At 43.4% G+C, this 15,235-nt stretch overlaps 1 protein-coding gene across 1 annotated transcript in view; it reads right to left on the bottom strand.

Moving 5' to 3' along the window:
- The window catches only part of EZR (ezrin), a 72,251-nt gene extending 57,325 nt beyond the window's left edge, over nucleotides 1–14,926 (bottom strand). The window contains exons 1-2 of the mRNA XM_075597762.1: nucleotides 14,769–14,926; nucleotides 12,463–12,550 (exon numbers count right to left, since the gene is read on the bottom strand). Of these exons, the coding sequence (XP_075453877.1) occupies nucleotides 12,463–12,474 (12 nt within the window). The 5' untranslated portion in view covers nucleotides 12,475–12,550; nucleotides 14,769–14,926. The remainder of the gene's footprint in view (nucleotides 1–12,462; nucleotides 12,551–14,768) is intronic.
- Between the last annotated feature and the right edge of the window lie 309 nt (nucleotides 14,927–15,235).

Raw genomic sequence — 15,235 nt, 5'->3', positions numbered from 1 at the left:
CAATTTGTGCCTCACTTTCACCCCACCCCCCTACCCCTATCCTTCACCCCCCCTACCCCTGCCCTTCTCCCCCCCCTACCCCTGCCCTTCACCCCCCCTACCCCTGCCCTTCACCCCCCCTACCCCTGCCCTTCACCCCCCTCTAGCCCTGCCCTTCACCCCCCCTACTACCCCTGCTCTTCACCCCCCCTAACCCTGACCTTCACCCACCCCTACCCTTCACCCACCCCTACCCCTGCCCTTCACCCCCCCTACCCCTGCCCTTCACCCCCCCCCCCACGCCTGCCCTTTGACTGACGCACGCACACACTCTGACTGACGCACTCACACACCCTGACTGACGCACGCACACACCCTGACTGACGCACGCACACACCCTGACTGACGCACGCACACACCCTGAGTGACGCACGCACAGACCCTGACTGACGCACGCACACAAACCCTGACTGGCGCACGCACACAAACCCTGACAGCCGCACGTACACACACTGACAGCCGCACGCACACACACCCTGACTGGCGCACGCACACAAACCCTGACTGGCGCATGCACACAAATCCTGACAGCCGCACGCACACACACCCTGACTGGCGCACGCACACAAACCCTGACTGGCGCATGCACACAAATCCTGACAGCCGCACATACACACACTGACAGCCGCACGCACACACACCCTGACTGACGCACGCACACAACCTGACTGACGCACGCACACACCCTGACTGACGCACGCACACACACACACACACACACTGACTGATTGACGCACTGACTGACACACACACATACATACTGACGCACGCACACAACGCCTCACAGCCGCATGCACACAACCCCTCACAGCCACACGCACACATACAGACTGACGCGCGCACACACACACACACACACACACACTGACTGCTGCACACACACACACTGACTGCTGCACACACACACACTGACTGCTGCACACACACACACACACACTGACACACACACACACACACTGACACACACACACACACTGACTGACGCACGCGCGCACACCCCCACACCCACACAGACTGACGCGCGCGCGCACACACACAATGAATGGTACACACACACACACTGACACACACACAGACACACACACTGACACACACACACACACACACTGACACACACACACACACTGACTGACGCGCGCACACACACACACACACACACACTGACTGACACACACTGACTGACACACACACACACTGACTGACACACACACTTACTGACGCGCGAGCGCGCACACCCCCACACCCACACACACACACTGACTGAATGACTGACTAACTGCCGCACGCACACACTGACTGACTGAGGCACACACACACGCACACACTGACTGTGTGTGTGTGCGTCAGTCAGTCTGTGTGTGTGTTTGTGTTTCTGCGTCATACTCACTGACGCGCGCGCACACACACTGACTGACTGACGCACACACAATGACTGACGCACACACACTGCATGAAGCTGTAAAGGAGGGAGGGGGGGAACTGGATTGATGTGAATGGGGGACAAACAGAGAGAGGGGGAGGGGTGAGGAGAGAGAGAGGAGCGGGAATATTACATCCCGGGCAACGCCGGGTCTCTCAGCTAGTATAAAATAAACGTAAAGAGAGGGTGCATACCATTCAATGATGGATACAAAAAAAGGAACAACAGGACAGTCACTCTTATACTCCCAGAAAGTGAATATATATATATCATTTACGTGAATCACTATCCGTATTTGAAGTGTGTGTGTATATAAATATATATATACATACAAATGAGCATACAGTAATATTTCCATTTGCTATTTGCCTTGCTATGGAGGGTTTTTGTCACTTTTTTACTCACATAACTTCACATATACATACATATATAATATATAATATATATAATATATATATATATATATATATATATATGCAGTGGAAGTGTATTGTGTGTATTTACCTACACACTCACTCCACATTTCAGTAACATACATATACATCTAAATAATATTCACATATACACGTTTGCTATAAATGGAATTATTACAATTTTACATTATATACACGTGCAATGAATGGAATAAACACTGTAATAAGTTTGAAATCGCCTATCCGAGCTGCTATGCATGGCTGATCCCTTTTCTCCAGCTTCCTTGAATGTACTACTGTATGAGGAAGATCATGTGACCAGATGCTAGTGCACGTTTAGAGAGAGGGAGGGCAGGGCTGACAAAGGGGTGTGCCTGGGTTTGTGACAGGCCATGAAGGGGCAGTGCCTTAGCAAATGGCTGTTAAAATAGAATACAAGAAAATTGGTCTTTCAAAGTTGTTTTTTTAAAAACAGAAAATGCTAAAAGTATTATTTCTTACTACAGAACTGATTTATTAAAAAAAACACACATGCAGGATATAGACTGAACTGCAGCTTTAAATCATTTTTTGCATTCCACCTCCCTCCGTGTTGTGCTAGTACTTTGATCACCTAGTGATCTTACCTCTTTATTATTATTACCCCACTTTACTATGTATCCCCCACTTCTCTGCTGAGAGATCCTTACATCTCTGCTGAGAGTGTGCTTCCACCTTTTTTTTTTTTTTAGATAGATCTACAGTATATCTATTACATGTGTGTTAGATAGTATAGGTGTCCCATGCAGAACTGAAAAAGGGGCTTCTAATGTATCCAATAATCTGCAACATAGTTCCAAAAACATGTCCTTAACCAACACAACGCTTAACAAGATGTGCGGATGATCGGAGTACCCCACTGTGGCTAAATATTGAGTACTTTACATATTTATTTATATTTTTATTCTACCAGGTCATTACTACATGATAGTATATGCTAATATGTTACAATTAGAATAGTTGACTTGAACCAAAATATGACCATATAAAAAAGGTTTGTAAACTACAGGTGCGATGAACGCAGCATTTTCCTGAAGCGTGCCAACGCCACTGGAAACGCACACTTCCTATTATTCTGTGTTGGATGGGTCCTCGCGCTTTGATTCTATGCTTCTGTCTCAGAGTTCAGTAGAGCTTTGGCAAACCTGTTGAAATTTGGTGTGCAGGTTGTTGTTTTTCCAAATTTGGGAACAATTCACAAACGTGGTGCAAATGTAAAAGAATTCTGCTTGCGAACTTGCAAACTTTTACCTGTTTTTTTTGCCCGCCACCAAAGAATGTTACAAGGCATTTTAGGATTAGGCCTCGGTCCCGCTGCGCTCGTTGGCGCGGGCGGCCATGTCGCGAGTTCCCCACCAGCAGGGGAATCCTCGCGAGCCGGTCCCGGTTCCACCTTGGCGGCACAGCTGACTACACGCTGTAGCGCGTCAGCCGCTATGGGACACAAGAAAATGGTGTTCCCTAGTGTTGACGCGTCACGTGGTGTGGCTGTGAGCCAATGGGGAGGGGAGGCTTCGGGAGGAGGAGAGGCTTCGGGGAGCGGGGAGGAGTGTGGAGTGAAAGCAGGTGAGTGCCTGTCTGTGTGTGTGTGTATATGTGTGTGTGTGTATGTGTGTATGTATACGAGTGCCTGTGTGTGTGTGTGTTTTACTTACCCTCAGCAGCTCCAGCCCGAGTCCGTGGAGGGAGGGGGGGGGGAAGAGTAGCGGGTCCCTCCGCTCAAGCCACGCCCCCCCCTCCCTGTCAAACCTCCCACTCCCGCCCACCTCCCGCTCCGGCTCCCTACAGACCGCATATCGCTGTCTGTGTAGTGTCAACGCACCGCCTGTCTGCAGTGCGGGCGGGCTGACTCTGGGAGTGGGGCCCTAGCCATTGACAAGCTTTCACCAGAAGATATAGGAGGCTGTGTATAAAGCGTCACAATGAACCTTTTGGTTGCAAAACAGATGGTTAGAGAGGCATAGCAAGATGTGTCTTTGCACATCAATTGATCAGAGTGACTTATTGCTTTTGCCACTTGTGAGTCAGCTATTGATTTCTGGGAGTGGTAACAGGAGCTCACCCGATGCAGATATTATAACAATATTGCAGATTTTAGAACGATATGTATAACCGGCTGCATGAGCAACTTATTGCATTCTTAGCCGCGGCAATATTCCCCCACCATGTCTGGTATAAACTCAGGCAAAACCTTTATTTTATTATTGCTGCCTCGCATCGTGTGCGTATGTATGTATGTATGTATGTATGTATGTATGTATGTATGTATGTATGTATGTATGTATGTATGTATGTATGTATGTATGTATGTATAGTTAATATTACCTACTTGGAATTAAGATTTCAATATTTGATAAATGATTATTGTAAGAACTGGCTGTAAATTCACTGCTGGGTTAAAGGTTACTGTGAAGCTTATGTATTATTTTTACAAAACCATTTATGGTACTGTGTGTAAAAAAAATAATTGAGGGTGTTATGTACTGTATCAAAGTCCCATAGGGCGCATGGCAATTTTTTGCTTTAAATACCTTGGAGCCTCATTTATCTTTTGCAGCTTCAAATCTGATCGAAAAACATTGCATTAGATGCAAACCAGATAATCACATTGCTTTCAATTGTAATGTTTTGCCATAAAAACCTAGTGAAGTTTCTCCCGAAGGGAGTCAGAATACTAGAAGAGTTCCCCAAATAACTAGAATGTATGCTGCCAGCTCTGAAAGAATTTGTCCCAGTTAATGTAGGCACTGCAAGTTTTCAAGGTCTTCAAGATTATAACATCTCGTTCAGGCAAGTAAGAAATACTAGTTTATCCACATTCAGAAGGCGAGAACCATCTTACGCCTATCCAGTTCTCACGCCTAGCACGTATTCACTTTGTTCCACTTAGACAGGTGCCCTTCTCTTGCTAACACACGTCATTTAGTGGTGGTAATAAGGGTGTGAGAGTAGACTCAGAACAGTCTGCGCTCTGGAAATCTGACCCGCAAAGAATGACATTTTCTTCATATACATTACAGTAGCTGCTTATCCTCGATAAGCGTCCAGAGTAAAATACCAATTGTTTTCTGAACCTAAATATAAAACTTTTATAAATAAAAAAAAATTTAAAAAAAAAACAAAATTCCACCCAGATTTGTCACATTTAGGACATTTTACCACACAGTAAGTTAAAATTAAGGATAACAGATTTCAGGCACTGGCACGTTTGGGTGACTATCATAAAATGTGACTACAGTATTTTTGAAAACCAATTTACGAAGTTGTTAAAATGCTGAAAAAATGTTTTAAAACATTCAAAACGGTCATGTGAATTTCTTACATTTTCACCGAAATTCTCCAAGTGAACCAGGACAATTCTGCATGCCTCAAATGTTTACATTTCCCCGCTTCCTCCTACAGAAGAGAACAGGAAGGCCAAAGCTTACGGTCACTGAAATCTAAGGTTTCAAAGTGAGCATGAGTAATGCACCAGAATTAGGGTCAAACACCGTCACAAATGTAGTGGCATTATCCAAGAATTTGTAAGGACTGTCAAAACTTAAGCTGGTCAGGCTGGGAAAAGGCCCAAGTTTGGATACCGATTGACTTTCTATTCTTTTACTCGAGTTTTACAGAGCGAGAAGAAAGAGATAGAGAATGCAGGTTATTTGATAAGCTCATTATTCCGAGGTACCAAGTAGAATTAAAGAGATATCCCCAGCCTCTTAAAACCACCATCACCCCCCCCCCCCCCCCCAAGCAGTAACACACAAACTGGCACCCACATGGCACCCTCCGCGCAGTGCACATAACATAGCACTCCCCGGGCACAGCATATGCACAATCACATAACATGCACCCTTTCAGCACCCCTCCCTACAGCACACACACAAACACTAATCTCCCCCAAAACAAAATCTCTCCCCCCCTCCCCTCAAACGGAATCTCTCTCCCCCACATTGCTCTCTTCTCCCTGCCCCCACCTCACACAGGTCACACAGGCAGCAGCTGCACAGGTGTTCAGAGAGCATTGAAACATTGTTCCCGTGCTGTGGAGTTGCTTGTTGTCCCCGCCCATTCAGATGTCTCCTCCAATCTAGTCTCGGGGGAGGCGGTGAGCCTGAGGACTGTGTCTGACGTCAGGATGCTGGCAAATCTGCCGCCCCGGGCCCATCGGCAAATCTGACACGGATTGTGCCTCTGAGGGTTGTAATTATAAAAACGTGTAAATGTAAGGCTATTTTTGTACCCTGTAAACTATAGCTAAATTAAGTACTCACTCTAGAGTTCTCCAGTCTAGGCCAATTACTTATTGTATTGATGCACATAAAGGAAGGAGGGAAAGAAGACATTAAAAAAAAAAAAAAAAAAAAAAAACACCCCACACTTAATATGTGCATTAATACAATCCACACAATGATAAGTAATAAGTAATAAGTCAAGTTGCCGATCGATGAAGATTCGGCTCGGGGGTTCACTAAAGGCCGTCAGTGCCGACGAAGAGGACCAAAGATCCAATGTTCTGTGGGAAAGATCATGTGACCAGGCAGTCACTACATACAATTGGAGCACTGCTAGAGAGGGCAGGGCTCAAAAACAGGTGCCTGTTTCAGAAGAGGAAGGGGATGTGACTTTGTAGATGGTTGCTATTGAAACAAAATGGTTGTTACATTATAATACATTAAAAATGTAATTTACAGCAGGGGAGCACAAACTTTTGCTACTGCCTTCCCAGTCTTGCCTCCCTCTGTGCTCACGCCCCATCCCTACCTTGGAGCCGTGTCAAATGACACTGCGGGATCATGTGTCCCGCGGCATCATTTCACGCCATGGCGACGCAATGCAGAGCATCTGAATCATGGTAAGTAGAGAGTTGCAGAGGCCTCACGTGATCCCACAGCATTTAATTTAAATGCCTTGGGGAAGAACGCGGGGCCTCTGCAACCGCCACACAAAAATCTCCCGTCCCCAGTTTGCGAACCCCTAATTTCGAGTGTTTAAAATAATTTAAAAAAAGCTACCAGTATTTTCTCATAGTAAATAACGGATTTTTTTTTTAATATAAAAAGGGGGACAGCTTAGAGGTTGATGCCATATCTAATGTATGCAAACATCTTTTTGACACACGTTTCTTTCAACAACGAGAAATGTATTATCCCATTTTGTGTAGAAATGCAGAAGTGTCCTTTCACCACAACTTTCCATTGGATATTGCACTTGAATTCTTAGTTAACTAGGCTTGTGAGTAACTAGAGTGTGTGAGATTAATGGAATACAATACAATAGGGCCCCGCTCATACGGCGGGTTCGGTTCCAGGTCGCCGACGTAAAACGGGGCTGTACTGTACCTTTGAAAACAGATGCAGAGCTGTAACCGACTGTTTCGCTGACAAATGGGCACGAGCTAAAAAAAAACTGTTGCTTAGGATGCCGAGCTGAAAAATCGCAGGGAAAACGGAACAAGCACCGAACCTAATGAATATGGGTATACATTGGGAAACACTATGAGTGGAACGCCATAAAGCGGGGACCTACTGTACACAGTGTCACGTCCTGATACTGCCCCTGAATCATACACAAGAATACTCTTAAGTCATTAGAGGTGGAAACTGCGTCAATCTCTTGTACTTCCGTGTTTGAAATCGGCATGAATAGGATTGAATTCCTTTAGATAATTGCCTACATACTGCAGCTCCTGGAATTTATCACAGCACTACAGATATTTGATAAGATAATTTTTTTTTACAAGAGCTATGGTAGGCATATGGGCCCTTAAATCAATACACCGAATGCTATTACACATGAACGTATCGCTTTCCTGTTGTAATCCATTTCACAAAATAGTAGTTTACCTATTTTTAAGCTCTCTCATCCTGTTCTTTACCCCGATCTATACACTGCCGCCCTCATCTTCCCATCAACACTTTCCTTGCATTACTCCAAAACAAAGCCTCCTCTGCTATTCTTTGTTTGCTCTTCTCACTTCTGACCAAAATGTACTTTTCCTTTTACACTCCTCACTATCCCTCCAACTCCATGTACATATCTCCACCTCTGCCTCCCCTCCCATATATATATCTCCACCTCTGCCTTCCCCTCCCATGTATATATCTCCACCTCCTATTAATTTATCTCCACCTCTGCCTTGCCCTCCCTCCCATGTATATATCTCCACCTCTGCTTTCCCCTCCCTCCCATGTATATATCTCCACCTCTGCCTTCCCCTCCCTCCCATGAATATATCTCCACCTCTGCCTTCCCCTCCCTCCCATTAATATATCTCCACCTCTGCCTTCCCCTACCTCCCATTAATATATCTCCACCTCTGCCTTCCCCTCCCTCCCATTAATATATCTCCACCTCTGCCTTCCCCTCCCTCCCATGTATATATCTCCACCTCTGCCTTCCCCTCCCTCCCATGTATATATCTCCACCTCTGCCTTCCCCTCCCTCCCATTAATATATCTCCACCTCTGCCTTCCCCTCCCCCCCATGTACATATCTCCACCTCTGCCTGCTACTCCATTTTTCTGTTAACTTTTCTTTCCAACTCCCCACCAGACTTCCTTGACTATTTCACCTCTCCTACTTGCCATCTTCACCCCATTGCCAGGTCCTTATACATCTTCCCAAGCCTGGCCCTATTTTCCCCTTGCGTGTGCTACACCGACAGAGGCGGCAACGGGGTACGGGCAGCAGCAACGCGTCTCCCACACAATACTGGCTCAAAGATTCCGTCTGGCTGCTAAAATGATTATATTTGTGTCCATCCCTTGGCAAAATATTTCTTTTTTTTTTTAATAGAAAATCACTGCCTGTTGATCAGTCACCATGCAACAAGGAATTGAACGACAATGTTTTTTGTTTTTTTTTTGGTCTCTCTTTTCTTTCTTTGTATATGGTGGCTTTATCTGCCAACGTTTTATTACAGAACGGTTTTATTTGTATTTGAGAATATTCAAGTTGTCCAGTTGAGTGAGGCACCCTATAAAGGACATAGGCTCTTTGGGATAGGCACGCATTTTGCCAGCAACTTTCTAAGTTCTGCGCAATGAACACAATCAGAATATTTTTATAGATCTTTATCTAAATTTCTCAACAAGGTGTGACCCATTTAGATCTTCAAGTGTACTTTTACAATGGTGTTGCTTTGTCTAACCTTAAATGGTTGGAGTGCACTGAAAAGCAGAGGCACTGTAATTTGTTGCGAAAACAAAATCATTTTATTTAAGGCAACTATATATAATCATCCAGAAATGGAGGAATTCATTTTAAAAAAGATTCACAAGTACCACCATTTAAGCACCAACTCCAGAGATAAAAAGGTAAAGTTGCTTTGCTACAGTTTGCTCCTCGCATTTGCACGAATGCTATACTTTGGACAGCAGAGCTCTATCCCTGAGCATATTTATTTTCATGCAAATATAACAATTACAAATACAAAACAGGACAGATTATCCAACTGTTTTTTACTTTATAATATACAAATAAAGCATTGCTCTACGCTTGCCATAGCAGCGTTAACCCTGCAATATATTTGACAGACATTATGTCTTTTACAGAAACAGTAGGAATGGTTAATCTTTATGCATGAAGACACACACACACACACACACACACACACACACAGTATAGCGCCCAGACTGTACTCAGCACTTTACAAAAGAGAATACAGTACAGGGAATACTACAATAAGTGCAACCAAGTCAGACAATACGAGATTAAATCCCTGCCCCGGAGAGCTTACAATCTAAGTGGTATATTGGGAGACTTCCAGAGACAGCAACTGAGGGAATGAGTGCAGTACATGGCAGTGTTGGCCACAATGGTTGGTAGGAGTGACTGTACATATGTGGCAGTAGCCATGAATTTTGGAATGAGATATATACATTCTTAAAATGTGTACAAATAAGAAGCTACCCAAAGTAAAGTCACTTCAATTACACTTAGGTTTGAGAGATTAACGGTGTTCCCTGTTTGTGACATTACTGGAAAGGTATTAAGAAATAATTCACCCATGGAACAGGCTTTGACATTGTGTAAAACAAAGTCCATAGCAACCGTGCCTAATCTTATTAGGAACGGTCAGATGCAAGATCATAATATGTGTCACTTTGGTGGCAATTCGTCTACTAGCTTTTTTGCCATTTAGGATGCCAAACAGATATTTTACAATTATTGTAATAATAAAAAAAAAGTGTTCAAAAATGTTTTTGCATAAGCAACTGAAGAATTATACAAAAGACTCGTCATGCGGAGATTACATTTCTTGTATGCCCATTAAACATGCAGATAATGTTATCTCTGACAGTTCATGGGCATCAATACCGAAAGTGTACAACAACCACAGAAATGACTTCACGTGTGCAACAATGGCCCCGATTTAATACGCTGGGTATGGAGCTGATCTGTTGTCCAGCAGGGGGAAGATGGCTTCACAGCATACTGAATACGGAAGTTGTAGGCTTCCTAGTTCCCCCAGATAACGCAACGTACCTAGGCATTACCACTAAACAATGTATTCAATGGTAATGTTGCTGCAGGACACCGCAATATACAGTAATCCAACACACCACAAAAGAGATAACAGTGAAGCCTGCTACATCTGTAGGTCCCAATATTCCTTGAACCGTGTTCTCTCTGACGAAAGAGCTATAAGACAGCACACATACAAAAATAAATTTACCATTTTTTATACTGGTGGATTGTGTAACCCGGGCTTATCCACATTCCACAATTATGATACTACCTTTATTTCATGTAATATACATAAACACTTTCAGACATGTGGCCTACAAATCATTCCGGCCATATCCACTGAAACAAGCCACCATCTACCCGACTAGTATCAGTATAAAAAAGGATTCAGAACAGGTGCTCAAATACATTTGGCAGATTTTTCAAAGGGTCTTCCATACAATTATTATTACGGGAATATTACAGTCATCACTTTTTCAATGAGTGTGTACGAGACCACGGTCCTCCCATTATGTATTTTATCATGTCAATCAACTGGGCTTTTAAGTTGTCTTATTAAAACATATACATTTCGGCAATAGATAACAACACCAGTAATTCAAAAGGCAAAGGCACTTTTACAACGTAAGCCTTTTAATTCCTATGCAGGCGTTCAGTGCAGGGTGCAAAGGAATGTGGCAAAGTCCCTTTTGACAGCAATGGAGTCAATGTGCGATTATTATTTCCATTTAAAAAAAAAAGTGTCATGCAAATATGGGCTTAAATCAAAACAAGTAGTGAAAGAGGCCAGGGAAAATCAGCATCTGGGCAGAGATATGAAAAGCAACAACCAAACGCATGAGGGGTGTTACTATGCTATTTTGTGCCCATGTTAAAAATTGGCCAATACCAAGTGATGGTTAAAATGTATTCTCTCCCCACACCCTTTTCCTGTACCCTTCCCAAATCTCGTGCAAGATATATCACAGTGCAAAGCAGATGGCTGACCTGTGAATTGTGGCACATTCTGCGTGTGTCACTATTAGTTCCAGGGCTAGAACGAAAACAAGACTTGTAAGTCTTGTGACTAAATTTAATTACAGGAGTTCTCATTGTCTAAAATCCTTTGGTTACGTGAACAAACAATAAATCCCACATTGGTCAGCATGCAATTGTAACTCTTATTTTGATGACAGGTGCATTGTGCAAGCTTTCAACCCTGATAACATTCAGACTGCTGTTAAAAATCTATTGTCCAAAAATGAGTTATGTTGCCACACTGATTGTAGGTGGGTGATATTATAGGTTAACCTATAAAACAGGTTTATAACATTTTTTTTTAAAGGCTTTCCCCTACTAAGCAAGTAATTTAAGTATTATCCCAGTCTAACTAATGTCACATTTTCCTGTGCCTACAATAGGTCGTCTCAGGTGAAATGATAAAGATGAATAAAATAATGATAATACAAGTGTGAGTGCCCGGTTCCATTTCCCTTTGTATCTTAAGTTTTAATGCATTTCCCTTATTAGCGGCATGTGTATATTTAATTTCTAAAAAATACATTTAACATCAGATTTGTAAAAGAACCAGATCTGATATCCCATAGTGCTCACGTGTGCTATAAAATACATTAGGAGTTTCCAGTATTCAAAACTGTGAATAAGGTGGCTTCTACAGAATAGGCATGGAAATACACGCAGACATAAGACTAAGTTCATGGGCAAATTCAAAGCAAAAACGAATTTCATTCTGTAAATCGTTATCTTCGTCACTGGTAGAAGTCCAGTAACATACCACTGCAGCGTGGCCTCAAATTCCACCAGTCTCGAAAGTTTAAAAACCCTAGGAGGTGCCTATAACCAAAGCTCAGACAACAAAAGGTTTCAATTGCAGTGAACTGATTTCGCATAGAAAGGCTTATATAATACATATCACAGGGCAAAGGCACACAGAGCTACACCACGTCTGTTCCTTCACTCCCTGCTGTGAACATTACAGTCATTTTAATTTCATGACCACAAATGCTGAACTTTCTACACAAAACCAAAAAGATCAGACTTTATCATCATCTGTACAGAAAAGAGCCGAAATAAATAGATAAAAGTACGTACCGGTTTAGGCATTTTCGGTTGTCTGTAGTCCTTCCTTCTCTTTGAAAAAACAGGTATACTAAATCCGGCTACTCCTTATTTCCAGATCCTACAAATATAAAAAACAAAACAAAAATAAAGTCTTCCAAAATTGAAACAGAACTGATTGCCCCGAGCTCCGGAATCCTTCTGAAAATCCTAACTGCCTATTTAAGGGTTTTCTTCAGAGAGGTTTATGAATCATAAAGAAAATGAGCAAGCAAGTTACTCTTACAAAAAGGCCTCGCCCAGTGGAAGAAAGTCCAACTGCAACATGGAAAAGGTCATTTGCTCCACCACACCCATAAAATAAAGCTAAACATATTTCAATGTCTTAAAGCAGCAATCCTCCCATTTTTGGGAACTCTTTTTTTCCCCACGTAATCGAATCCCAAGGGGCCCCTGGACCCGATTTGCACTATTCCTAGCTCTGGCACACCTTAGGTCCCGATATTTACATTTTTATGTGCCAGTGTTTCTGGCCCCTTTTGGGAGATCAATGTCTGCTATGCAAGTGTCACTCACACAGGCCAATAGAATAAGCTGCAACATCCTCAGAGCAGGACACTGCAGCTTCCTATTGGATGACCCGGGCCTCCATCTCTGATATTACTCTAATTCTACCTGCAAATAACATAGTTAATATGTTGGGAAGAGTAACCTGAACTAGGAATAATGCGGTTCAGCTCCAGGTTCACATTCTGCAAAATAAAAATCTTGCAGGCCTGACACATCTGGATTGCTCATATAGCATTGGTTGATGCTTTGTGAAACAGTACTGGGACCCCAGTTGTTTTGCAATTACATTGTCATGTATAGAAGAGTGAAGGCACCTCGAAATGAAGCTGCTGCATTATATAAAAAGGTGCAGTGTGTTTCCTTACGCGTCCAACTTTCCCCAAAGAGAATACAATATAACTGAATTTAAATTTAGCGCAAAAGGCAGATACCTACCTGGTTAGCCAGGTGACCCCTCCCCAGCTATACAAGCACCAAAGTCCTTCCCTATAACATTCATATATAGGCTTTGAAGAACATGGGGGCAAACAGTGAAATCAGAGGCTGTGATTATTGGCAGAAGCCATTACTGTACTGTATGTTGATAAGGCCATGTACATAATAAAACTTTAGAGGATTGGAAGTGCGTAGTTATACAGCCTCAGTTGTTCCATAAGTAAACTTCTGCTATGGAGGATGAATAACTGGAGCTCCCCGTGATCTTTAGTGGAGGAAATGAGCCTTGCATTTGTGACACTGGTATGCTTTCCCACCTCTCTACCTGGCTGGGTTTAGAACTATAGTAGTAGTCGTAGTCTCCCTCCCCAAAATGTGATACAGTAATTCCAGTTTATATGTACCAATGCCCCCCCCCCCCCCTATTTCTTTTATGTACCCCTCCACTTATTCTTGAAAAATAAAAATTGAGCTTTTATTGATAAAGGAGAAGGAAATACAGTAGTTCTCCAACTCTGAGAACCTACATCATCTGTGGGTGTTTTCTGGTGTGTGGCCCCCACTTAAAAAACAAAAAAAATAAAAGTTTAAATGTAGGCTTGAAGCACCACTGTGAAGGGGGGTATATCTACAAGAGGATTATCAGAGCAAATAAATTACAGATATTGAAGTAACTCAGGTCAACAACCCCTTCCCCCTACTGCAGAAGACAGCCGCAGCAGGGAAGAGGTTAATGGCACACCCTTAGCCAAATACACACAAATCAGAGCCAACGAGGAGATTAGACCCAGCAACATGACATGCCCCTAATGATCAAACATTTGTAAAAGTATGTAGTAACTTCAAGCAAACTGCATCATGTCGGACTTCCCTGCACTTCTTTATCGTATCCCAAAGATAAGCATAGCGGTATGACAGCTCTGTCGTGACACGGGGGTGATCTATTGCGATCCAGGCAACGATAACCAGCAGATCTGCTTAGAGCAACTGGTCAAATAGTTACGGCTACTATCAAATAATTTTAAAATTACGCGTATTTCTTTCCATACAAATCTCTGCCCCCGACCACTTCACAGCAGAGCCCGGGTAATGGGGGCACACATGGAGAAGAGTTGCATTTGCTGCTCGCCCCGCAGCCTTTTGCATTTTCCTAGGTTAGGTTGGCAGATCAAGGCTGGTGCCAGATGCACAACAAGCTGCTAATCCTGTAATAACACCTGTTGTCAGACTGTGCTCCTTGCAGTGCGGAGGGGGGAGGCACCTACAGTACGCAGCCCACAGCCATAGGGACAACCATAAGCTCATATAGTATAGCGGCACGAAGCCCTACTTACCCCTTTCACTCTCCTCCGGATACAGCCCTAGGTGGCCTGTCCTTACCGCTCTCTCTGGGTGCTTCTCTCCTCCCCTCTGGCTGCAATATGGCTGACTTGTCAACTTAACTCAGCAGGTCCCTCCCTCCTGCCACTCCCTCTGTAGTCACAGAGACCTGTTGTGAAAGTCTTTTACAGGCTACCTGCCTCTCCCTACTGCTAACAAACTCACCCAGCCTGTCACCGACCAAATCAGCACATGGGAGAGAGGCTTAAGGGGGTGGGGGGGGGAGCAACAATGAAAAAGTGGTTTCAAATAAGATAACCTGGGTAGTAATGATTACACTTAGTCTGTATTTTGTTACAAACCTACATTTACACTGGATTTCTATTTTTTTTTTTTTAATGGTTTATTGATTTTTCTTCTTCTTAAGTGGTTGTCTTCTACTGTACTGGTAATCTCTCCCTGTTTATGTAAGAAAATCTCT

This window comes from Ascaphus truei, chromosome 4 (assembly GCF_040206685.1).
Source record: "Ascaphus truei isolate aAscTru1 chromosome 4, aAscTru1.hap1, whole genome shotgun sequence".
Taxonomy (NCBI): Eukaryota; Metazoa; Chordata; class Amphibia; order Anura; family Ascaphidae; genus Ascaphus; species Ascaphus truei.
This window is presented reverse-complemented; position numbering and strand designations above follow the sequence as displayed.